Genomic DNA, 24,296 nt, shown 5'->3' with positions numbered 1-24,296 from the left:
CACTTACCCTTCACTAAGCAGATGGATTTTTTCCCCTTAGGTAACTAATTTGGAATTGTTTTGCTCAGCAGCACTGCTGAGTTATATACACCTGCAAATATTGCAGAATTCCTTCTGCTTGTGATGCCTCAGACAACTGACTAATGTATGCTGTGGGAATCTGCAATGTAAATACCATGGTGATTACTGAAAATGCCAGTCAGAGAGACAAAAAGTTGATAGGAAACCTTTGGAATTGGACAGAATCAAAGATAATAGATGGTGAAAAACATCCTTTTAAACTTTAAAGATAAAGAGACAATTTCAAATTAGTGAACACCAACAGTGTATTTAATTTCAGGTACAGCAGCTACTTAATTTGCATTAAAAATGACAATAGATAGGAAAAAGCCCCAGTGTAACAGGGGAGATAGGAGCTCTACTGCGACTAAAGGAGCAGAGGAAAAAGGGCAGGTCAGAAAGAAACCTATTTGCATGAATACATAGAAAGTAAGTATTCATTTCAGTTCTGTATTTAAAATGTAAATCTGTGTTACGCAGTCAAGGGAGTAAAGGTTAATGGATTTTTGAAGTGGTAGTGTCAAAACTGTGTTGTTAATCGATATGGAATTTGTTTTTGCCTTTGGTGGAAAGACGTGAGAGGCCATGAAGACATGGGTTATTTTAGAGAGTGGTGATGCCCATAGTGAAATCTTAGCTTTAAAACACTCTTACAGTTTAGGTAGAGACATAGACACGGGATACTGTTGATTAATTTAATTTCATAAAAGCTAAATAGGATAGCTGAATTATTCTTCAGCTATTTTTTCAAGATGCTGTTAAGCATGGAAATATGTGCATGATGTATATACAAATAAGTAGGAAGTGGCAAGGTGTAGAGGGCTTTTAGTGTGAGAACCCTTGGAACTGCTCTGCTAAGAAAATAGGAAGATGAAGAAATGAAAAGATGGATAAAAAGTGGCTTAAAATGACCAGAAAGGAAGATGATGTTAGCACCTGATTTCTACCTACAATGGGGTTGAGAAGCAAGGTATTAAACCTGAGGTGTTAGTAAACAGGATGGCTTTTGAGCACTTCAGAATAATCCTAGTAAGTGGGAGAGGCAAAAAAAGAAACCAAATCAAGTCCCTGCAATGCTTGGAAAGGAAGGAGGTCAAAGCAATTGCCCTGCCTGTGAAAGTGAGAGAAAGGAGCAAGTAAAGATAAAATGTTTAAACTTCTGAGATGAAGGTAACCTGGAGCAGAGCCTGGATCAGTGGCTGGGAAAAGATGAGTTATGAGTTTAGCTGTGCTGAGCTGAGATTGAGAAGGATGTACCAGTGAGTTTGTGAGGCAGGATTACATGGATTTGAGGTTGGCAGCGGACTGGCACGCCTTTAGGTCTTTTAATGGGGGATTGACCGAAATCATCAAAAGTAGGGAGAGGGAAGTCCGGGGGAAAGGACAAGGGGAGATCTTTCGTTTTTCCCCTCAAATAGTTTGAGAAAGGCAGAAGGATGTAAGGAAAGAAGCGGCAAAGGGCTGGTGCGAGAGCGGTGCGAGCGGCACCCCGGTCCCGCAGGAGCCGGGGAGGGGAGGATGCTCCATCGCGGGGCCGCTGTCCGAGGCGTGTCGGTGCCGTGCGGGGGAGCGGGGGCGGCCCGCGGGGGCGAGCGCTCGGGGCCGTGCGGCGGCGGGGGCGGCCCCGCGCCCGGCCATGGCGGCAGCTGCGGCGGGGAGGCGGCCGGTGGCGGGCTCGGCTCCGCTCCGAGCATCCCGGCGGGCCCCGCCGCCTCGGCGCTGCGGGCACAGCAGCGAGCCGGCCGCGCCGGGGAAAAATAGGTCACGGACGGGCCTTCGGTGGCGGCGAGGTGAAGGGCGGTGAAGCGGCACCCGCGGGGTTAAACCGGGTCAGGGAATATTTCGGGGAGGTTCGGCGGACAGGTGGGAGCAGATAACTGGTTTTTATTAATGCTGTCGGCTCCGCTGCCCTGAGCGGGATGGCTGCGAGCCGGGCTCGGCGGTAACCGGCACCGACATCCTCCGGTCGGGCACGGCCGGCCCCGGCCCGCAGCCTCCCGGCGGCGCAGACGGAGGGAGAAATGAAATAAACGCCTATCCGCGGCGGCAGGAAATCCGAGGTATGCGGCTTCCAGGGCTCGGGCAACTCCGGTGCGAGAGGAAGCGTGAGGCGGGCGGGGGCGGTCAGGCGGGGGCGCGGGGGCGGCGCGGGGCCCGGCGGGGGCGGGCGCGCTCCGGCTCCGCGGCCGCCGGGGAACTCCGGCGGAGCCAGCCCGCGCTCGGTGATGGTGAGTGCGGGGCGCGGCTCGGGGAACTTCCCCCGCACACGCGCGGGGAGAGCCCGGGGCGGGCGGGCAGCTCGCCGGGCTGCGGGCGATGCCCCGCGGGGAGGCCGGGGGCTCCGGCGGGGACAGATGCGGTGCCGGAGGAAGTTCGGTGCCTCCGGCCGCAGCGGCACGAACAGCTGGCGGCTCCCGTGCGCTGTAGGGCGTTCCTCGGTGCGCCGCGCCTTTGCCCTTTGGCGTTCCGCTTGCCCGCGGCTGCTCGGAGCCTCCCGAGCAGCTGGCCGTGACCTGCGGGGAATCCCTTCTCCGGAGCTGGGCGGGCTGCGGGATCATCCCAGCTCCGAGCCGGAGGGAGGGGGATGAGATCTGATGACATTCGCCGTCGCGGTTGGGAAATACTTATTTCATTAGTTCGGTTCGCCTGCGGTTAGAGGCTGAACAGAGCTGCTTTGCTGCACAGGAAAATCCTGAGGGCGATGGGAAACGGAGGAGTCGAGAGAAGTTTGGAAGGGGGGACGAAAGGGTGAGGGATTTTTGTTCGATTCGGTCCGTATTGTTTGGGATTTCTCCTTCCTCCACCCCCTGGGTGGGATGAATTACTTAGCACCCTCGTTTTTAATCCAGCCCTAAAGCTTGCGAGGGGCGGCTTTCATGTGTGGAAGAGCCGGTAGGTCTGTGAGAATGCAGAGCGGCAGCGAGCAGCCCAGCTGTGCTCTCTGCTGAGCGCTCCCTGCTCCGCTGCCACAGCCAGGCGCACTCGGGAGATTCCCCCGCTCAAGGGTGACCTAACAGGAAAGCCTCTTGTTGTTCAGTGTCTGTTTTGCATGAGCTACTATGCTGTAACAGTTGCTGCTTCATTCAGCTAGAGAGAGAGAGAGGGGATAAGAGGATTCCAGTTTAATTAGCAGTTTGTTAAAACCAGTCAGCTTTGTCTGGTCACATGTTTATAATTTTAGAACGTATGTCTTAATTGCAGTAAATTCTGGTGTTGTGCATAAAGCAAGTGCCACATGCTGTTTGCGGCATTGGCTGTGGCAGCTCCACGTTTCTATTTTTTTAATTTACTGCAGCCTCTGTTTATTTGTGCAGTGGCAGATTTTTGAGTGTGCAGGGGGCATTTTGCATGAAGCAGATCTAGAAATTAAAGCATATGCTGTAGAGGTTTTTATTACCCAGGAAGCTGCAAGTTGTGTCCTTTCTATTGGAGCATATTCAGGTTGACATCTTGAATACCCAGATACTGTTTTCAGTAATAGGACTGTTGTGTGTTTTTAGCATCTTTATTGGAGTCTGAAATACTCTAAATGTTGAGGCTTTCCTAACTCCTCCTCCCCCTCAATAATTACTCTGGTTGTTCTCAAATAATTTGTATCTCATAGTATCACTGAAATCAAACACTGTACCAAGAGCTGAGACACTGCTGTGCCTTGTGTTAGACTGAGCTGTTGTAGTATTGCTGCTGGTTGAACACTGAAGCTCCCCTGTGTGTACTGTGATTTATGTTACTGTAAATAGGGTAATTAAATTATTGCTTCCCTGCAATGTCTTGTTCCTCTGGTGTTATCAAAGATCAGCCAACTTTAGTTGGGGTGCTAGGCAGGCTGCTGCCTTAACGTTTACTTGAAATTAGGCATTTCTACTAACTCTTACAACTGGATAAAGAACTCCTTTTATTTTTCTGAGGAAGTCCTGTCAGTGTCTGAAAGCAAGACAGCATAAGGTGTTAACACACATGTATGTCCTCCCCCACAAAAAAAAGGTAAAATACATGAGAAGGAGAGTTACTGAAATTCTTTTTTGTTACATGAATTCCTGTATCAGAGGAGAAAAGATAATTTGAGATTAGCTGTGGGGTGCATAACAGAAAGAGATTTTTTTACCTTTTATAGCCGTCAGGATTCCTTCAGGGCCTCCACTTGCTGGACAGAGGAGGGAAGTGTTCTGTGGATGCTGCTGTAGTGGGGGGAAAGAGATAATGAAATGAATTACTTGTCAGCTCCTAATGGCTTAATTTGAGGCTCTAAATTGTTGAGGATGAAATGTGCAAACTCATGTAGAGCTTTAGTTTTTTGGAGAGGAGTATGTCTTCTCCAGGGCTTTACCCACTGCATATGTCTTTTTCTGGTTCATAGCCTGTATTATGGCATATTTGTTTCTTACTACCTATTTCAAATAAGCTGCTTCCTGCCTTCAGCTTCGGCTGACAAATCGTTTGAAATCCAGGATGTGTATTTCTGTCATTCCTAAGCCAGTATGAAACCTCAGAGAGAGCTGGGACCTTCGAGTATGAACTAAGTCATGTGTTTACAAACACTTGTCTTTCTAGAAGCGGCATTAGAAAAAGGAGCTGGGAGCCCTAGTCAGATCTTACAGGATTCTGGTTTTCCTGCTAGCTCTTGCTGTCACTTTACCTCCGTCAGAATACTAGAGGAGTTTAAATTTTTGTTCCCTTCAGCTTTCTGTTGCTTTTTTTTTCTTTTCTTCTCAACATTGACAAAAGATTCAAGTATTTCTCCGTGCTTCCAGATTGTGTGCACATACCAAAATACCAGCCTGTCATGGAACATGCCATTCTTGTCACTTTCCAAAAGTGTTTTCCAATAGTGAACAGTTGAGTATATTTTTTCAGTACTATTCCTGGTATGTATTGCATTTTATATTTCACCCTGCTTGTTTATATTTGTGCTGCTAAAAGTACTGACAGTTCTTCGTTAAGTTCCAATATGCAGCTCTCTCAATTTTTATAAATAACTTCACAATCTCTTCAGTGAGGTTTACTAGATTTTTTCATAATCCTGATTTGTTCCTAAATAAGCTGCAAAACCCCCTACCTATGTGTGTTTTGAGGTCTGTGGCTTATAAACTACTGAGCATGAATGTAAAGGCCATAGTAGCTGTAAAGAAAATTGCCAGTACCCAACCAGAGTAGTTATTACATACAGATTTGTCACTTCCCAGTAATGATGTGGCTTTTTTCTGACCAAGTTTCAGTATGTTCAGTACACAAATCTGATTTTGTGTCGTGTCACCTAGAACCTACTTTGCTTTTTCTTACTTACCAGGGTCACTTGGGACAAGCTATCCAACAGGTCACTGAGGAAAAATGTACTCTTGAAAAGTCCCAAAGTGACCCCCAAAGTGAGGTGATGTTGGTCACTCATAGTGCTCTGAAGTAAAAGTGTCTGGAAGATGCGTCTTAGCCAGCAGGCATTTGGAGGAGAATGTTTCTGGGTAATTTTGATGAAGATGTAATTTTGTATCAAGATAAAATTAAAGCGAAGTCTCTTCTCTGCCAGTTTTAAAGATCATGATTTGATTGTGTTTTATGAGCTGCCATCTGATGCTGCTATAGAGGGTTTTCTGTTTTCAAAAATCGTGATGGAAGTTAGTAGCAAGCGTTCTCTGGACCTTATGATTTCTTCAGGCTCAAAGATGTCTTTCAGCAGGATCTCCTAATGCCATGTATTCTAGTGATTTGGTACTGACAAGAAGGAACACTGAGTGCTTGATAAGTATTGTTTGCTGAAATGATAGCATTTTCCTCTGTGCTTCTGATCTAACCCTCTAGCTTCTGATATTTTCTGAGACTTTGAGTCTAATGTGGTGCTATAGATGTAAAATGTAAAGGTGGATATGTCACTTCTTCTAAGCATTTTATGAGCATGCTAAAATATTTTGCAAACACTGGGCTTTATAGGCTCTCATCTTGATATTTTACTCTTTGTGTCATTATGCAGAGGAGAGTAAAAGCTAAAAGACAGTCTGTGCTGTCAGTGCAGGGATGCTGGGTGTCAGCTGTTGGGTGGGAGTGGGCAGTTAAGCATTTTGTTTGTTGAAAAGCAAGTGATGTAGGATTGAAGACCAGTTTGTGTTGGCATAAAAACTGGAGTATCTTGGTAAAATAACTTTTTAGCACTCTGACAGCCTACTTTAAAATACTCAAAACCAGTGGGTCTTTATGTACTGGATAATCAGTATTTTACACCTAAAACTTGGTATTTAAGTAGGTGAAAATCTGTTTCTTCAAATCCTTCAAGCCTGAAGGATTTCAGGCTGAAATAGTAGAAAGTGACATCCTGTACAAGGAGGAGACCCTTACTGCAGTGTTACAGCATGAAGAATCTCTGAACAACTCTTCATATTAATTCAGAATGTTAATTCTACATTAACAGGGTGCTGAATCAAAACAATTAGCATAGCACTTAATGTTATGAAGTTCTTGTCCTCCTTTCCTTTCTAGAGCTGTATATTCTGCACCAGATGATGGAGGCTTTGTTATGCTCTGCTGCCCATGCTGTCTTGTGAGGCAGGAGTGTTGTCAGAATTACCTCAGCTGTGCTCTGTGCCAGGTTCACTATTTTTGGGTGCTACAAGATGTAGTCAGAAATGATAGCTGATAGTTCTGTGTTCTGAAGCAATTTTCAATTTTCTTAAAATTCGGCTGAGGTAGAATCATAGAATTGTAGAATCACAGAATAGTTTGGGTTGTAAGAGACCTTTAAAGGTCAACCAGTCCAAATCTCCTGCAAAGAACAGGGACATCTTCAACCAGATGAGGATGTTCCAAGCCCTGTACAATCTGACCATGAATGTTCCAGAGATGGGGCTTCCACCTCTGCTCTGGGCAGCCTGGACCAGTGTTTTGCCACCCTCATTGTGAAACACGTTTTTCATTATATCTCATCTGGATCAATCCTTATTTAATTTAAAACCATCACCCCTTGTCCTGTTGTGACAGGCCCTGCTAAAATCTGTGTCCCCATTTTTCCTGTAGGCTCCCTTTGAGTATGGAAATGCCACTATGAGACCTTCCCAGAGCCTGTGTTCTCCAGGCTGAACATGCCCAGCTCTCTCAGCCTTTTCTTACAGCAGAGGTGCTCCAGCCCTCTGATCATCTTTGTGGCCTCCTCTGGACCCTCTGCAGTAGGTCTGTGTCTTTGCTGTGCTCAGGACCTCGGGGCTGGGATCCCCTGGTAACCTTCCTTTCCCCAAATAATACCAGGTGCAGTGCCTGTGCACTGCTGGCTGTTTACTTTGTAACCTCTGGGCACATTGGGACAGTCACTGTACAGACAGAAGTGTTGGGGTCTGGATGGGAAAAAAATAAATCTCATAATCCTTAAACTTGCCCTTATCTGGGAACCAGCAGCTTCTCCCAGCTCTGTGTTAACCCCAGTTCTCTGGTTCTGCAGCACCTCCTTTAGGAGTAACACTGAGTGGTGGGGCTCAGCCTTGGTTTGCCACTGACAGAGACCAGAAACACCTTGCAGAGTTCCTGGTTGTCATTTATGTCCCCTAACACTTGTCATCATTTGTGATTTATCATCCTTTGCATTGAAAGGAAATAGTCATTTCTAGCTTGTAATTCATCTCATCCTGCCATGGAGCCTGTGATAGCTCAGGTGAGCCACATCCCCTCAATGCCTTTTTCCCTCTGTAAAATGTTTCTGGGTGGTACCACTAAATGTGTGTGTCTGTATCAGAGAGGTGTGGTGTTACATTAAATTAATGCCACATGTTGTCAGAAACATGAGAGTTTGCTTTTGTCTTCAGGGGGCTGATGCAGAAGCCTGCCCACTTCCAGGCTGCTGGATGGACTGAACCAAGCTTGTTTCATTAGCTCTGAGTACATTTATACATTGTATACATAGTATATTTGCATCTGATGCAGGCAGTTTGGTTGTAGCAGATACACAGAAAAGTTCTCAGCAGTAAAATCCTCTGAATACAAATAAAGGATGTCTGTTAGATGAGGCCAGAACCCCTGTCACTGTCTAGATGTGCCCTGCTAACCATTTATTTTGGTGGTATAGAAGTTTTGTGGTATAGAAGTTTTCCTACATCTGGCCCCAGAAAATGACTAAAGAAATTCAAAATTCCGATACAGGGTTTTCCCACCAAAGTTTTCATATTTGTTCATTCGATTTCTGCATCAAGTTACTTGCGTGTTAGAAGATTTAGAAGCAGTCTGTGTTCTCCGGAATTCTGTGCTTTATATCCTCCCAAAGAAAAAGAATTCCAAACTCTTTCATGACATAAAACCAAAATGTACCTGAAAAAAGGGTACTGAAGTAACAAAGGCAGAATCTGAAATTCCAGCATGGGTGAGGAGCCACTTCTCAATGTTTTCTGTTGACTAAATCTCTGGATGACTTCTGCTCTTCTGCATCCCTTTGGCAACCTTGAACTGTCTGCAGGACACAGTGAATGAAACTTAACTGCTGGTAATTGAATTCCTAACCAATCCCTTTTCTCTCTCTCCTCAAATACAGTTGGTAAAAGAGAGCAACTTACAGAGGAAAGATGATCAATGCACTTAAGTAATTTGTTCCAAAGTCTTTTTATCAGTAACTTACCTTCCTGCTTGAGAACTTGTCCAGCTGTCCAAAAGGGAACCTTTGTTAATGTTGGCAACAGAAAAAAAAAGGAAAAAAAAAAACCCCAAACAACTCAATGTTCCACAGCTTTATCTTCAAACCCACCTTTGCTTTAGCAGCCCAGATTTGCAGGTTAGAGGAATGAGGGTCTGAACAAGAGGAAATCCTTAGAGAAAGATACTGCCCTGGCAGTGCTGGTGTTAACCTGGAAAAGCAGTGCAGGGAGCAGCCACCTTCACCCAGAGGATGATGCATTATGCACACACCTCCTGTGTTTCCTGGATTTTCGTGTGGGTGATGTCTGTGTGAGGCACACTGGTGCAGAGCTCCAGAGGGAATGCAGCTGTGTTATTGTTTGAGCAGGACTGCACCTTCAAAACAGATTTTAAGAGACCAGTCTGTTGCTTCTCCCTGCTTTCTTTGTCTTTCCATCATAACCATGCAGTAGAATGGTTTCTTTATTCTTACAGTCTAGTTAGCTGTTTCTCTTTAAAAAAAAAAAAACAACAAAAATGATGTGACTTTCTGTTGACATGGTTGTGAAATCACATGGTGCATGGGAACCATCTGAGTGAAAACTCCTCAAGCCTCCTGACCGGGTGAACATAAACCTCTAGATGCTCCCTGGCAAATGGCCAAACCCAAAGCTCTGCAAAGGCCATCTGTAGGCCTCAGTTTCTGTTTCATTAATTCCACCTGTAATTGTAACTCATCTTCTTAACAAGCCATTTCTGGTTTTATGTAATTGCTTATGCAGCAAGGAAATCATTCCCTTTCCCTGCCTCCTGTGTGGATGGATGTCCCTGGCTCATGCTCAGTCCCCCAAAGCGGCTGTGGCACCACTTTGGGTGCTCTTTCCATAGGGTTACAACCAATTTAAAGTCAAGTCAGCTGTAAAATGATGGTTCTGGAAATTGGAAAGTCTGAAATTTAAGACCCTGCAAATACATTGTATTTTGAAGAGAGAAATAAAAGGTGAAAATTGTCCATTATGTTTCTTTATCAGCATATGATGATTGGAACATGTGGAGCACTTCCATTTGTCAATATTTTTTCTTGCTGCTGTCTTGCTGAAATAAAGTTACAGAATTCCACAGTTCTTCCAAAATGCATGCTTGCTGTTTATTCATTTCCAAGTGTGTGTGTATTTAAAAGATAAGAAAATAAGGAATTGACAATATTTGCCTTATAGACTAGGAATTGTAATCCTGCTTGTTCTTGACTTACTGAAAGGAGGTCTTGCCTTTATTTCTGTTTCCTTTTCAAGGCTGATAAAATGTAATTTATGTATTATCATACTTTTTAAAATACATTCTGTCATTGTACTATGTAATAACCATAGTCTGAAAAAGTTGGTAAGATTTTCCTGAAATCAGCTAAGTTACAGTAAGCAGGGGTTGCTCGATGACACAGACCCCTGCAGATAAGTTTTAATACTCTGAATATAGCTGCTCTCCTTTCTTAACACTTTTGTGCTCACTCACATTCCTGTTCAGAGGCAGAATTGTTCCATTACAGGCTGAATAGCAGTGTAGATGAAATGAGGAATTGAGGAAGAAAAAGAAAAGAATCATCTGTAGAAAAGAAGAAAAGTCAGAATCGGGTGGCAGAGTAAAATCAGAGGAGATACGGGAGCGTGTTAAGATTGGATGAGGAAAGGTGGTTTAGTAATTTGCTAAATGGGGGAGGGGCAGAGGTTTTAGTGGTTGTGCACAGAGGTGGCAGGAAGCTGTGAGTCAGGCAAAGACACACTCCTGAGCTGAGCACTACATAAAGCAGTGCTTACAGAGGAGAGTGGGGATATTCAGATATCTGTGCTGGACCTTCCTCACTTCAGATTGACAGGTCTCAAACCCTGTGTGTTGAATCTCTTCAGCTTGAACCACATTCCTTTCCTCTGCAGGCACCCAGAGCAAGACATTAAAATTATATAAGAAACTAAGAATACAGGACATGAGTAAAACTCAGAGTATTGCAGTATGTTGTGCTTAACCCTATATAAAAACAGAGACTTTAGAAAGTTTAGGAAAGTGGGAGCTTTCCAGGGATTATACAGCTGTGCTTAGTTCAACTTCATGATTTTGAAATGTCATGTAGGTTGTTGCATTATTAATTGATGCTTTCCCTGAACCACTTAATTAGTTAGTTTGCTAGTTTTGTCATACTTTCTAGCAATCTTAAAACAATATTTAAATTATATTTATTTTTCCTAAAGGCTCTTAGCAGGACATTACCGAGACTGACAGATGAAGAAATGTTTGGGTTTAGTTTGGTCACTTGGAATCCAGTTTGTTGTATGTAGTGCAACTTGAACTTCAGGACCCCTCGATAAAACAAAAAGGGATGAAAAAAAAAGAGAGTTAAGTAATGGGAATGTTTATTTGTGAATTGGATCATCTGAAGCATGACTTGCATTTCTCCATTTCGTTGAGAAGCGAAGCCATGGAGCGCTGAGAGAGTAAAGTTTGATGTGTGCTTAGAAAATGGCTTACCCTGGAGCTGTGCAGTGCAGCAGCCATCCCCAGGGAGCTTTGGGGTTTGCTGGCATCTGTCAGCCTCTCCTCCTCAGAGAGGCATTCCTAAACCCCAGGGAATCCCCTCCCCTAAACTTCTGGAGTAAGCAGCGTGGAGGAATAATAAGCACTTCCTTCCTTTCTATTTTCAGGGACTGAAGTAGAAAGTACCACAGTGCTGCAGCTCTGCTCCCCCTCCTCCGAGCCTGCGTTCTGCAGGGGCAGGCAGAGCAGCAGTTCCAAGCTGAAAAAGAATTGTAAAAGTGTCACCAGGATTATGGTAGACTGGCTTCATTATTCAGTTTTATATTTGATGTAATGTTCAGTATTAAGTTCTCTGCAGGGTTTTCACTACTCCCAGATTTATTTTTTCCTAGCAGCGTGTGTCAGGCTTCCCCCGCCCCCACTCTTGCAGCGTGTTTGTTTTGCCAGGAAGGCATGGAGAGCAGCCTGATGTTTTGGATCTTGAGAGGCATTTTGGAGTTGTTGGAGGTGTCTCACTCCTTCCTGTGGTTTGGTGTAAACAGCTCTGCTGGCTGTGGCAGCAGGGAGGAGAACCTTTCAGCAGTGGGAATGGTGGCCAGCAAACACGAGCAGGCGTTGGATGCAAAATCCTTTCAGTGGCCAGAGCTGGAGACATTTTTTGAGGTACCCTGTGTGGCCATAACCAGCAAAAAAACCTTTCCGAGAACTGGGAATTGTTGTCACAAATATCTGCACTCATCTGTGAGTGTACTTTCAAGAGAGGTACTTTGCTAACAAATCTCAATTTTCAAGTCATGATATAAAAACTTTAATTTTAGTCAAACTGAGTAATATTTCCTGGTCTTCTCCGCAGTTGTATCTTTACAAACTTTGCATTTGTATATTTCTTAAGCTTTGTTAAAAATAATAAAAGCCTAACATTGAGCTTCTTAAAAAAAGTTGCAGTGTGTGATCTGAATTTAGAAGTATTCTTCCTGAAGTTTGTTGATATTTAGGAAAAAAAAAATTAATACCTGGTGGGCTTTGTTAAACTCCTCTTTGGGAAACATTTAAACAAAACATTCTTTAGATCCTGACTGAAATCACAGTCTTAAAAGCTCCATATGACTCATGAAATAAACTCTGATAAACTCACTTTAACATGGGTGTTTTGCATATTGCTTAATCAAATGGCAGTGCTGAAATGAGGATTGCTCTGATGGCAGGTTTCCTTCTGCTTTTGGCTCGAGGCAGGTATGGAACATTGAACCCCTTTCTCTTGCTGTTTTGCATTTACAAAGCTGCAAGTCAACACATGAAAAGTTAGTGACTTTCCTCTTAAAATCAGTCCTGCTTTTGTAATTTCAGTGTTAAACCTGGACAACTCCTAATGTGAGTTTTCATTTAACCTCCTCTAATGAGCCCTGTTGAAGAAGACAGCAGCATTCTCCAAAATACACAACTTGGTTTCTATGTCAGGGACTTTTTCCTGGCTTTCTGGATGCAGTTTGTATATTCTGCCATCAAAAATGGTTCGAATACATTGTTGTAATTTCCAGGGTAGCATTAAAATGTATACATGGGATATGTGAAAAGGAGCTGCAAAATTATTTCCAACTAATTCCAGATCCGGTATTTGATCCAAGTGATCCTCCTGATTCAAATGAAGGATGAGATAATGCTGAAAAAGACCAGGAACCTACCTACACATTGGCAGTGTTCCACTCCTACAGCGCGCTGTAGTTGACCATAAATTGTTTTGTGTAGTTAAATTGGCTAAGTAGGTTGTTGCAATGTGGTGCCATTATGAGGCATTCACTTGTTTTGGGATTTGGCAGAAACCCAGTTTACATACGTGCAGAGAAGCAAAAAATAGCAGCTCCAGAATGTGTGTTTCATCTGTAGGCTGAAAGGAGAGCCATTGTATGGTTTGGGGGAAGAAAAAGCATCTCTATTTAAATAGAAGTATGTGCTGGTTTACAGAACTGTCACCTGCAGGATCTGTGAGCTGAGGAGCTCCCTGAGCTGAGCAGCTCTTGGCCCCCAGGCCATGGGAGGTGTTTGTGGACATTGGCTGTGCCTGGGGCTTGGCCATGCTACAGGTTTAGGTACATTCTGGAAAAGGGGAGCTGCAAGAAAGAGTTTGAAATAAAGCTTCAGGGAGCAAAGAGGGAAACCAGCTCTATTGTGATCATTAGGAGTCAGAGTAGAGAGCATGAGGAAAAGGCAAGAGCAAGAAAATTTGGCAGATTAGTCTGTACATTATATCTAGTTGAAGTCACTGTTTTCCATGTAAAAACACTGGTATTAAGCCACTGATATTTCTGTATTGTTTTTTCCTAAGTTCCTATACAGAGTGGAACTAGAGATTTTCTGCAGACGTGAAAGGGAATGATCCATTTTACACAGGGAGTTATGGATCTGCTTTTCTGGTCAAATGTCATTTATGATTGCAGTAATCATTTTCTTTGCTTCCACTTTGTATTAAGTTCTGAAGAGGTTTGATCAGACTGAAGGTAAAGCTAAACAAATCGAAGCAGGACCTTTAAACAAAGATAAAGGAGTAAATATTTGTATATCCTGCTCTCTGAGCAGGTTTGGAAAGCCAAACTCTTTCTCAGTCAGGTACTCCTATCAATGAGACTATTGTTTCCTGCCTTGTCACAAAATCGTTTACATGATCAGAGGATTTTCAGCTTAGAAAGCTACTGCAGGAAAAGCTTCAGAACCAAATAAAGCACGAGGGAAGGGTTTCCACTGATGCAGCAGCAGTTTTTTTGAATGATCGTAATATAAGTCCTAACATGCAAGCATGGTAATATGTGCAGTTCATTTTTTCAGGTGTGGTTGGCTAGGGTGCTGACAGCATCCACAATAAACACCTGAAAACAATCTCTTTAGATGTATTAGACATGGCAAAATCTGAGCTGACTAACACTAATTAAATTAGATTTGCTATCAGTCTCCAGCCTTGCTCCCTGAAGATTCCCATGTCCCAGAAATTTAATTAGAAGGATCGGGATGTATGGCCAAGTATTTGAATCTGCCACTGGAAAATGGATTCTGCTGAGGAATCTGATTCTTCCTATTGGACTGGTTAGTCCATAGTGAACACTGATGATATCAAGGCACTAATCAAGTTCCTAAGGTGTTTAGTAACAGATGATTTGAAGATAGAAACTTGCTGTGACTACATGTTAACAACTTTCAGGCGGGGAAAACTTACTTTAAATTACTCCTTATTTTTTATGGTAGTTGAGCTTTGACTTAAGGCATGTTCATTGGCATCGAAGAAAAATGCACAGTATAATTCAGGCTTTGCTTGCTTTTTCTTGGAACAGTTCAGAAGCACGTTTCAAAGGTGTTCTGTGGCTTCTGAGCCTTCCTCTTTTGCTACTGGCAGGAATCAGTTGACTTCAAATCCAGGTCTAAATCCATCCCTCACTGTCTGGGGTACCACAGCTTTTGTCTGTCCATTATCCCCCTGACCCTCAGTGAAATCTGCGGAATCTGACCCGTATTTTCCCAGTTCTGTCCTTTTCAGCTGGACCCCTCTCTAAAGGTTTCCCCTTTTCCTCTCTCTGCAGGGAATCTGGCGCATCCCCGTGGATGAGATCGACCGCCCGGGCAGTTTTGCGTCTCATATGAACCGCTCGATCGTGCTGCTGCTGAACGTGCTGGCACAGCTGAAGGATTACAACACCTTGCTCAAAGTCTCATCTATGCTGCAGAGGACCCCTGATCAGGGAAAGTACGACAGATTTATTTGAAGCCATTGCTTTGTAAAGCTTTGAGAGTATTTTGTTCACTGTATGACTGTTTTATTTAAAGCTGTTCTTTGTTTAGGAAAAAAAGTCTTTAGACAGATTCCCCTGGGAATATAGTGGAATGATGGTTAATTTTTCTCATGATTACGATTCTATAATGTAACCTAGAGTTTCTCTGCATTTCTGCTGAAAGTCAGAGCAGCCAGAGAGGTGCCTTAGCAGGCTTTCAGAGGTGGTGTGTCACGTGGAGGGATTCTCTGGAGGAACAGAGCTCCGTGGCTTGGGCACCCTCCGCTCGCTCTTGCGTAAGAGCCGAGTGCGGCGCGGGAGGTCACGGCCCAGCATCCTGCCTTCCTGTAATCCTTGATGGCCTGAACAATGCTTATGTGCCTCTTGGCAGCTGATGCTATTTAAAAAGCTTATCCTGTTCAGGGGTGATCTAATTTTAATTGCATTAACCTTATTTAAGAAAAAAAAGACGCTATTAGTGTGAGCTATATATGGACCCGTATCAATGGGAAGACCAAAATAAGCATCCAAGGAAAACATTGAAGCAACTGAGGTAAAATTTTAGTAGATTGTCCTGTGGGATATATTGAAATTGGTCTCTGGCAAATGCTTAAGAAATGAAACTTGAATGATTGATGGCAATAGGTTGGAGGCATTGAAGGTTTCTTGGTGTGTTTTTGAGTATGAGTGCATGTGAATTTGCATGGATTGTAGTGTGTCTGGGAATTTGTCACCACTTGTTCAGCAAACTCAAAGCCAAAAATACTTTGACTTTTAACATATCAGGAGAACTGGACCATAGAAGGTTTCAATTCTGTCCTAAGCAAACCCATAGCTGTACTAAAAATATTATGCTATTTGTAAGTCTAGACTGAATTCCAAAAAACGAGTAATTTGACATGTTGGTTCAGCCAGTGCCAGCCATGGTGAGCTGCAATTGTGAGAGGAACTTGGAAATGCACATTTTCTGGGTGTGTCTGATATATGCTTGGAACAATCCTATTTTTAAAAATAGGGATGTTTGAACTGTTACTGAACTAATGAGGAGTCAGATGTTTATGGTTTGCTTTTCAGACAAAAGATAACAATTACCAGTTTAACCTAAAATCATAGAGAGGAGATATGTGTATTTAAAATATTGGCCTTTTGACTGAAGTAGTACCCTTCAGAGCTGATTTCTAGGCCTCTCATTAAAACCAGCTAATTCTGAAATAGAAATTAAGTTTTCCAGTGAACTTGATTAGGTGGGATTGACAGCTGGAAGTGTTTTGCTTGAAAGCAGACTAAAACATTGTGTCCAAATAACCTGAAATTACAGTGCTCTGGTAGATTAAATGAAGCCATAGAGTGAATGTTTTACACATACAATATTATTTTTTTTGTACTACTAACTAGGAAAAAAGGTGGTAGCACACCCATGTTTTAGCTCTAAAAATCCTGTGTTCAAAGGCAATTGATATGATCAAAGAGAGAGGATTTGCTGATGTCCTTAATCTCACATGCATGCTTTATCCAGAACATGAAAATCACCTGAGAGTTCAGCATAGCTTTGTGTAACTGTAATACCCTTTTACAAAAAAGATTGAATAAAAAGCTGGTTTTTGAGGGGCACAGAAAGCTTGGTACAAAACAACCTGTAAATCTGGTTGCCTGGTTTGCTCTGGGTTTGGTTGCTTGGTGTCTTCCCATTTCTCCCCTCTGTTTGTAGACAGAGCTTTGAGTCTGTCTCTGCCTCATTTGTGTCATCTCTGATGCTTGTGCAGAGAAGTGGAGGGAAACAGCTCAAGTGTTACATCCCAATATTGTTATATTTCAGTATGCACCTGTAGATGTTTTGTTAGTTTCTTATGTTTTAATGTTATTGTGTTGACTTTGCTTGTTTTTCTCTCAATGTTCTGGCTCTTGCTTTTAGAGTGCTGTAAGCTTTTGGCAGCTAACTTCATTTCTGCTCTCTTGCTGTGGCACAGGAAGTACCTGCGTGATGCAGATCGCCAGGTTCTGGCCCAGCAAGCCTTTGTGCTCACAGTGAAGGTGCTGGAGGACACTCTCAACGATCTCACACAGGTGAGGCAGCAGTGCACTTCATGCCTGGAATTTAGTAATTAGGTTTTGCAATGTTCAGTTCACTCATTTAGATCTCCTGAGACTGAAGGGCTGCATTTAAAACACTTATTTCTAATACCTTTTGTTTATATGCCACTACACAGAAAAATTCCTTCCAGCGTTGTTGTTTTTTTTTTTTTAATTTGAAATTCAGTAACAAATACTGTTTTTGAAAATGGGTAAGTTTGGCCTGACTGTCCCTTAAACTTCAAATAATGGTACATACATGTAGTGTACAAGTATTCCATTTTCATGTGGGATCCATAGGAAATTTCCTTTTAAAACGAACTAAGATTCCTCTTGCAAAACAAGCCCAGCTTGGTGTTACATGCCTGGACACTTGCCACTGCTAGTCCTTGACAGCACCACACTTACTATTACATATAATTGTAATCTAGATTCAGTTTTTAAAAGCCATACAGGAACTAATCAGTTTCCAGGTTAAGGGATCTGGATATTGGGGCTTTACTTGGTAAATACATTCAAGGAAGAACTTGTTCCTAAGCATTTTCTAAGTTAACAGGCTATAGATTTAACAAATTAAATGAAAACTTTGTCAAGAACATTGGAACTCTGTATATGAAATAGGTTGTTCATTGGATGTAAGACTTGTATCATGATCAATTTTTAAAAGAAGAAATGATGTGTTGAGATTTTCTACCTTTGGAACATCACCAAAGTACAAAAAGTAAAATACTGTAGCAGGGTTTTCCCTACTTCTTGATCTATTAACAAGAAGGTTATGTAAGAACAAAGAAAGAAACTTGAGCTTGATCTGCAGCTGCCAAAAGAAACAGGTTGGGTTTTGATTTCAATATGTTAGAAGAAAAATTTGTGCAATTAAACCTTGGATTTCATTTAGTTGGATTCCTTAGTGTGGACTGAAGCAGTGAGGGAAAATAAACATTGTGGCTTCAGGTCAGCCTGAGCTGTTGACACTTCTCTGCGGTGTTTTCACTTACTAAAATACTCCCAATTGTAAGATTTGTGGCCTGGATTAATTAATACTGAGGAACAAAAAAAGAATGAACATAGAATAAATGCATTTTCTTCAGCAGAAGCAGTAGTGAAAGATACTTGTCAGTATTCATGATAGTCACAGCTGTGCTCTAGTGCTTTCTGATTTCAATGATTACAGAGAAGAATGATTTCTTTTATTAAGGTTTCAGAAGATCAGGGTTCCAAGTCTTCTAGCCTTGCTTCAGGAAGGATGACAACAGACGTCTCCAATAAAACTGGTGCTGAGGAGGGGAAGGATGTCCTTCCCAAAAAGCCAGTTTTATCAGATGGAGCAGTACACAGTGCTGAAAATGGAGTGAAGGAAGTGACCCAGGGACAAATTCCCAATGCTATGGACATACTGGAACAAGAGGACAGGAATGACAAGGAGATTAAAGAGCTTCCTGGCCCTGGTTCAGTTGAACCTATGGATCTTGATGGCTATTCCAATGACCCTGAAAAAATTGATTCTTCCTGTAAACGCAGCGAGCCAGAGCGTCTGCAGTCCGTCAGGAACGCGAGAGCTCCAGAGAGCCGGACTCCAGAGCTTTCCTTGGAAGAGCTCAGCATCAGCTCAAAACACCAGCAGCAGGCAGCCAAAGGAACAGTTCAAGCAGTACCTACAGAAGAACCTGTCCAGAGGTCAAGCAGGAAGAGGAAATTACTTGAGGATGTGGAATCTGGAAAAACACTTCTGCTCGATGCTTATCGAGTCTGGCAGCAAGGTCAGAAAGTTATGGCCTATGACCTGGGCAAAATTGAGAAGATCATGTCTGAAACATACATGCTGATTAAACAGGTATTGTGTGTTTAGCTGTCTTTTCTTTATGTGGCCTCAGACGTGCTTTTAGGATCTAACAGGACTTGCTAAACCAAGCAGTATGAAATTAACCCTATATCTGTTTAAAGCCTGGGGAGATAAACACCTCCCAAGGAACCATTCTCTTGATACAGCCATTGCTGGGGATAGGGAATAGGACCCTCCATGTTTTGAAACTAAATTTCTGAAATGAGTTAAGAGCTGTAGTAGCACTCATGTGTTTGTTCAGCTAAATGTTAGCTTGAATTGGGACAGCTGAGTATTTATCTGTGGATATGTGCCCCTGAATAACTTGGCGTCAGCATTTTGCTGTAGAACTGCTGCTTCTCCCCCTTGCTTCCATGCTCTACATCCCCATTTTGTCTCAATTTAATTCGATTTATAGATGACCTAAATAATTATGGCTTCATTAGTTGTGATTCTGTGTTCAGGTGGATGAAGAAGCAGCACTTGAACAGGCAGTCAAGTTTTGCCAGGTGCATATGGGAGCATCAGCACAGAAACAGGTAAGCTAACAAGCTTTTATGAGTCTGTACAGGCAAATCTGCTGCTGAGTGTCTGCAGCACCTAGAAATACCTACTTTTCCTTGGATTGGTGTCATCTAAAATAACTTTTGCTACATTAGTAGGAAGATCATCCCCTTTATTAGGGTCAGTGCTGTTTATGTCAGGCTTGCAGGACAGTTTTCATGCCCAAAAGCTGTGGGGGGAAACCCCAAACGATCTTCAAATTGAAATATTTATGGCATACCACAATTTTCTTAATGTCCACATCTTAGCCCAGCATTTCATGGATGGTAATTACTTCTCTCTGCTCCCTAAGGGCTCCAACCTCATCAGCTCTTGCCTTGCTGGCATTGCACTCTGCTGTACAGATACCAGATAGTTTTTCTTTAACTCTGTTAAATATAAACTGTTACTCAGTTTGTTTTTAGCTCATAGTTTCTGGGTTTACCCAGCAAACAATTGCAAGAGCTTTAAAGGGATCATTATTTATCAGTCCTTAATGTGAAATCAAAGCCAAGGAGAAAACTGGATGAATGACTAGATTTGTATAGTGCATCTTAGCAGAGTAATAGGAGAGGATGTAAGAGGAAGGGTAGGTTTTTTTCCCTTTGTTAGGTTTTCCTGGAAATAACTTTCTCCAATTTGTGCCCCTCAGGAAGTCAGTAATATTGTTCCATTGAACTACAGAAATGAGCAAAAATGTCAAGGGAGGTATTTAGTAGAAGTGTTGACTTGCCTGCAGTCTGGTATTTCAGGTTTTAAATTTTTTTAATAAATAAATGTTAGCTCAGCATGGTAAGTATTTTTCAGTTTATTTTGGGGAAAAAATAGACGTCATCCCACTGTGATTTATGTCTTTAAAATAAAAAGAATTTGCTAGAAAGCATCTTTAAAAAGTAATATTGCTGTTCCTTTTTTTTGGCTGTGTTCACCTTTTTAAAAAACACTCACCAAATTCTCTTGTATCAACCCAATTCCTTGCTGGGCTTTCTTGAAGGTTCTGGGAATGTCATTGCTATTCCAGTTCTTCCAGCACAGTCACCGGTTACTCCAACATGTGACAAAACATGAGAATGGTGAAAAACCTGCACAGAAACTAATCTTGAGAGCAGACACAATAGGTGAGCTAGTATTTAACAGCACTGGAAGCAGTAAGATTTCCTGTTAAATCACTTGAAATTAAACATACCCCTTAACATGCTGCACTTGGAAGTTTCCCTTTTAGGAAGCAGTCCCAGCTAACGAGGTTATTACATCCTGCAGTCTCATTTTCATCTGCTTCTAGCAGGATCTTGCAAGCTGTGTGAAGCTGCTCGTACAGCACTGTGAATTAGTGTGGAGACACAGGAATAGCCACTCTTGTAGACATCTGTCTGTTTTCAGCAGACTGAATCCTGTTTTATTTAAAATTGGCAAGTATTTGCCTTCTGTAAGCAAATGATGTCATCTATAGAGCTGCCGCAGCCGGGGGAAAATGCTTTGTTCCTGGATAGTTTGAGTGGGTTTGCAGGGCCTGTGGTTCTTCACTCACTTAACCCAAGAAATTGACAGTAAAAAACAAAAAAAAAAAAAGCACAAAATCCACCTTGATATATGTCTTTCTCAGCTGGCTGTTGTATTTTTAAGTTCCAGGCATTATGTGGTTTCTTTATGAAACTTTTCATTTGCTACTAAAATTAGGTATTACTTAAATTCTGGCTTTTCAACTTTCTCCCAGACCAGTCAGAGTTTCTAACCTAAATATTTAACAACAATGTTAAAATCTCCTTCTCTGCCTCTCCAGGCACAAGCAGGAAACAATAGAGCAGTCAGTAAGCGGAACTGGACCAAGTGGATGCTTACATTTCTGTGAGGAGATCTAATCTTTCTAATAGCTTGGCAATGCTGTGACCCTTTGACTTGGTTTCAGAAGTCCTATTTATGAGTGATGCTAACTTGTTTCGAGCCAATGAGAGGCACATCACCTATAAAGTCAGCTAAAAACATGGGAAGTGGCTGAGAAAGGTTGGCTTCCAGATTTGAAGAAGGCAGAAAAGTGGTACAAAGCCTTGCCATGATAAGTTCCAGTGGAGAAATTGGAGTGTTTTCCATTGGGAGATTCCAGTAATTGATAAAAAATTCTGTTCTGTGTAAGTTGCTGGGATGTTTCTTTCAGTATTCAATACTAATACTTTTTTTTAGTGTTATATTCATCAACTTCAGCACATTTTGACTCACAATTTACAGAGTGGTGATGTAACATTTTTAAGTGCTGATATTAATGCTGTTGTGGAGAAAGGTGTGGCCAAAAGTAATTCCTCCACTTTTTGTCCTTTTTCAATTCTTAAGTGTGAATAAGACTTTTGATATACACCTATGAAATGGGCTGGAATCCAGTGGTGACTGCTGGGTCATTAGCAGTCAAGTAACTAAAGTTATACTGGAGATTAATTGACTTTCTGATCAAGCAACATTTTGAAGGCTTCTTGTTCTTTTCTTTGATTTTCCTCTCTGAGACTGTTATCTAAAAGATTTGCAGAGATCCTGAAAGCAGCCATCTATTGCTCTGAGTTATATTTTTAGTCTTGCCAACTGTGATTTTCATATGAAATTAATGGTCCCTGGAAATGGAATATGAAGGAGGCCTTGTTGAGGGAGAATGAAAGATTGAGGCAGACTAGTTTGATTTTGAAGTAGCATTGTACTTAAATATGTGGTCCTGAGGACCAAGGAGGGGACATGTTGGCAGAAAGCAGTTACAAGTATTCAAGATAATTAGAGAATTCCTAATAAGCTTTTCCATTAACTGCCTAAAATTGCTCTTAAATTCTTCATTTTATGCTGCTAAGGGCATACTGACATGGGAAAGTTACTGCAGTACAAGCTAAGATGAGGCATTGTATTGCACAGAATATTCTGTAAATGCATGTGGAGATACTTCTGTTTAAGAACCCATCTGTCTTCTTTTTTCCTGCAATCTGAAAAGGTAGTTTTATTACTGTGGACTTAATATTAAATTCCTTAATACTAAAAGTACACCTTTCACCAGTGTTAAAAGTCATGGCAGTTAAAACTCCGTGGTTGTGTGTTGGGATCTAATGTATCCCTAACCCTGAGAACCGAATTTATATAAAACAGATACCTAAAAAAATTGTAAAAATCAACATTGCACGCAGGGCTGGATTTAACATCTCTAAAAATACAAGAGTGTTCAGAGGCAAAGTTCCAAAATGCCACTGAGCCTCTGGTCCTGTGTTGTGACCCCTGAGAATGTGGGACTCTGTGTAGAGAGCCCTGCTAAGGGGTAGTGTTGTAGGAGCTGAAATTTCTATTGGCTCTTTGAGATATAGTATATCATCCAAATGTCATGAGAAGGGGCTATTTCAACATTGCTGAGTTATTTAAGACTCACTGCTGCTTTAGCCAAAAAATCCTTGCTCTGGGACCAACTCCATCCCTGAAGTGTCAGGGAGAGAAAGGAAATTTTCATCTGCTCTTTCCTGCTCCATCTGCCAGGTCTTGAGCTCTCCCTGCTTGGTTCTGACTGCCCAAATCTTCCCCTTCACCTTCTGCTTCATTCACCTCTTCCACAGGAACACACCATGGCCACCTTCTCCCCTGGCTGATGCCAAACTCCAAGTGCTTTCCCCATTTCCCTGTCTGAAGCTACAGTCAAAACACATCAGCAGATTTCAGTGTCAGCTCTGATTAAAACTGCTGCTTCAATGAAGCTACCACCAGAATCAAAACAATGAATTTTATTATAAACACAATCAGCTTATGCAAATGTGCCTTTCAGGCTCCTGGCAGGCTGCCAGGGTGATCCCCAGTTTTATAAAGTTTTGCTGCTGCTGTAATATGAAAGTTGCAGTTCCTGATGGAAGGTGCTGGTTTAGTGCTTTTCCTGCCCTTCTGTAGCTCCAGAACAGGTAACTGGGCTCCTGTTTTCTCCTTCCACCGCTGTTTGCCTCTTCCCAGGACTGGTGATGAGTGATCTGAATCCACAACCTCATCCTGAAGAATTTTAGGGGATCATTGGTGGGTTTGATCTCTGAGGGCTGTGCTGAAACCACACACAACAAGCTGAGATTGACTCTGGAGCGTGGGTCTGGTGATGGTCCAGCCCCTGTGGTGGACCTTAAGTGAATGTGATACTTCACTTGGAATGGGAAAACATTTTCTTCTGTGAGTGAAGCTAGAGGGCACTCCCATGGATTTTTTCCCTTCTGCTGTGGAATGCAGTCAGCACTGCAGTGACATGGGCTCTCAGGCATTTTTCTTCAAGTAGAAAACTTGAGAGTGACTTGTTTGAACTGCCTTGGGTGTCTAGAGCGTTTTCTTCTCGAATTCTCACATTAAAAAACCCCCACAAAGCAACAAACCACCAAGCTGTTCTCTTCAGGAAACAGCTAAAAGCCTTCTGTAAAGGCACTTTGCTGGGAATGGGAGGAGATTAGGAGAATATTAAATAATTAGAAAATAATCATCTTCTACCTCATGTGTTTTCTCCCCCTTTTTGTTCCACCCACATGCTGCTAATTTTCATCTTTTCTTCCTGCACATCAAGACGTCAGAGACTGCTTACAGAAAAAGTTGTTTTTCCTGAGTTGTCTGTATGCTTTATTAATGCAGCAAAGATGACAAGAAAGGAGGGGGAAGGAGGAGGTGGGGATGGGGAGGGGGGGGACAAAAGGACGAGCTCTTTCATGGTCTCCTACCAAAGGGTGACCATTTTGTTCACTGTTGCATTTGCCAGTTGCCATGGCATCCCCCTCTCACTCTATCCTGGAGGTGTATTCTTGATATAATTAACAGCTCTCCTCCTTCTGTCTCCTGCAGAAAGCAATCATTAAGTGAACATGAAGGAAAGAAAAGACACTTTTTATCTTTTACTTTGTATATTAATGTTTTTCATCCTGCTACCTGGTCCCTCTTGGTCCAGTAATGATGTTTTTGTGTATGGAAGTGTTGCT

At 42.4% G+C, this 24,296-nt stretch overlaps 1 protein-coding gene across 9 annotated transcripts in view; it reads left to right on the top strand.

Annotated features, from left to right (window-relative positions):
- Nucleotides 1-24,296, top strand: part of CABIN1 (calcineurin binding protein 1) — a 105,330-nt gene that overhangs the window by 60,957 nt on the left and 20,077 nt on the right. For all 9 annotated transcript variants that reach the window (XM_086855722.1, XM_086855724.1, XM_086855720.1 and 6 more), the window contains 4 exons: nucleotides 14,727-14,890; nucleotides 16,883-16,979; nucleotides 18,181-18,816; nucleotides 19,269-19,343. In XM_086855722.1, coding sequence (XP_086711848.1) covers nucleotides 14,727-14,890; nucleotides 16,883-16,979; nucleotides 18,181-18,816; nucleotides 19,269-19,343 — 972 coding nt within the window. The remainder of the gene's footprint in view (nucleotides 1-14,726; nucleotides 14,891-16,882; nucleotides 16,980-18,180; nucleotides 18,817-19,268; nucleotides 19,344-24,296) is intronic.

This window comes from Cyanistes caeruleus, chromosome 18 (assembly GCF_971803275.1).
Source record: "Cyanistes caeruleus chromosome 18, bCyaCae1.hap1.1, whole genome shotgun sequence".
In the NCBI taxonomy this organism is placed as follows: domain Eukaryota; kingdom Metazoa; phylum Chordata; class Aves; order Passeriformes; family Paridae; genus Cyanistes; species Cyanistes caeruleus.
The sequence above is the reverse complement of the archived record's forward strand: the minus strand, read 5'-3'. Positions and strand labels throughout refer to the sequence as shown.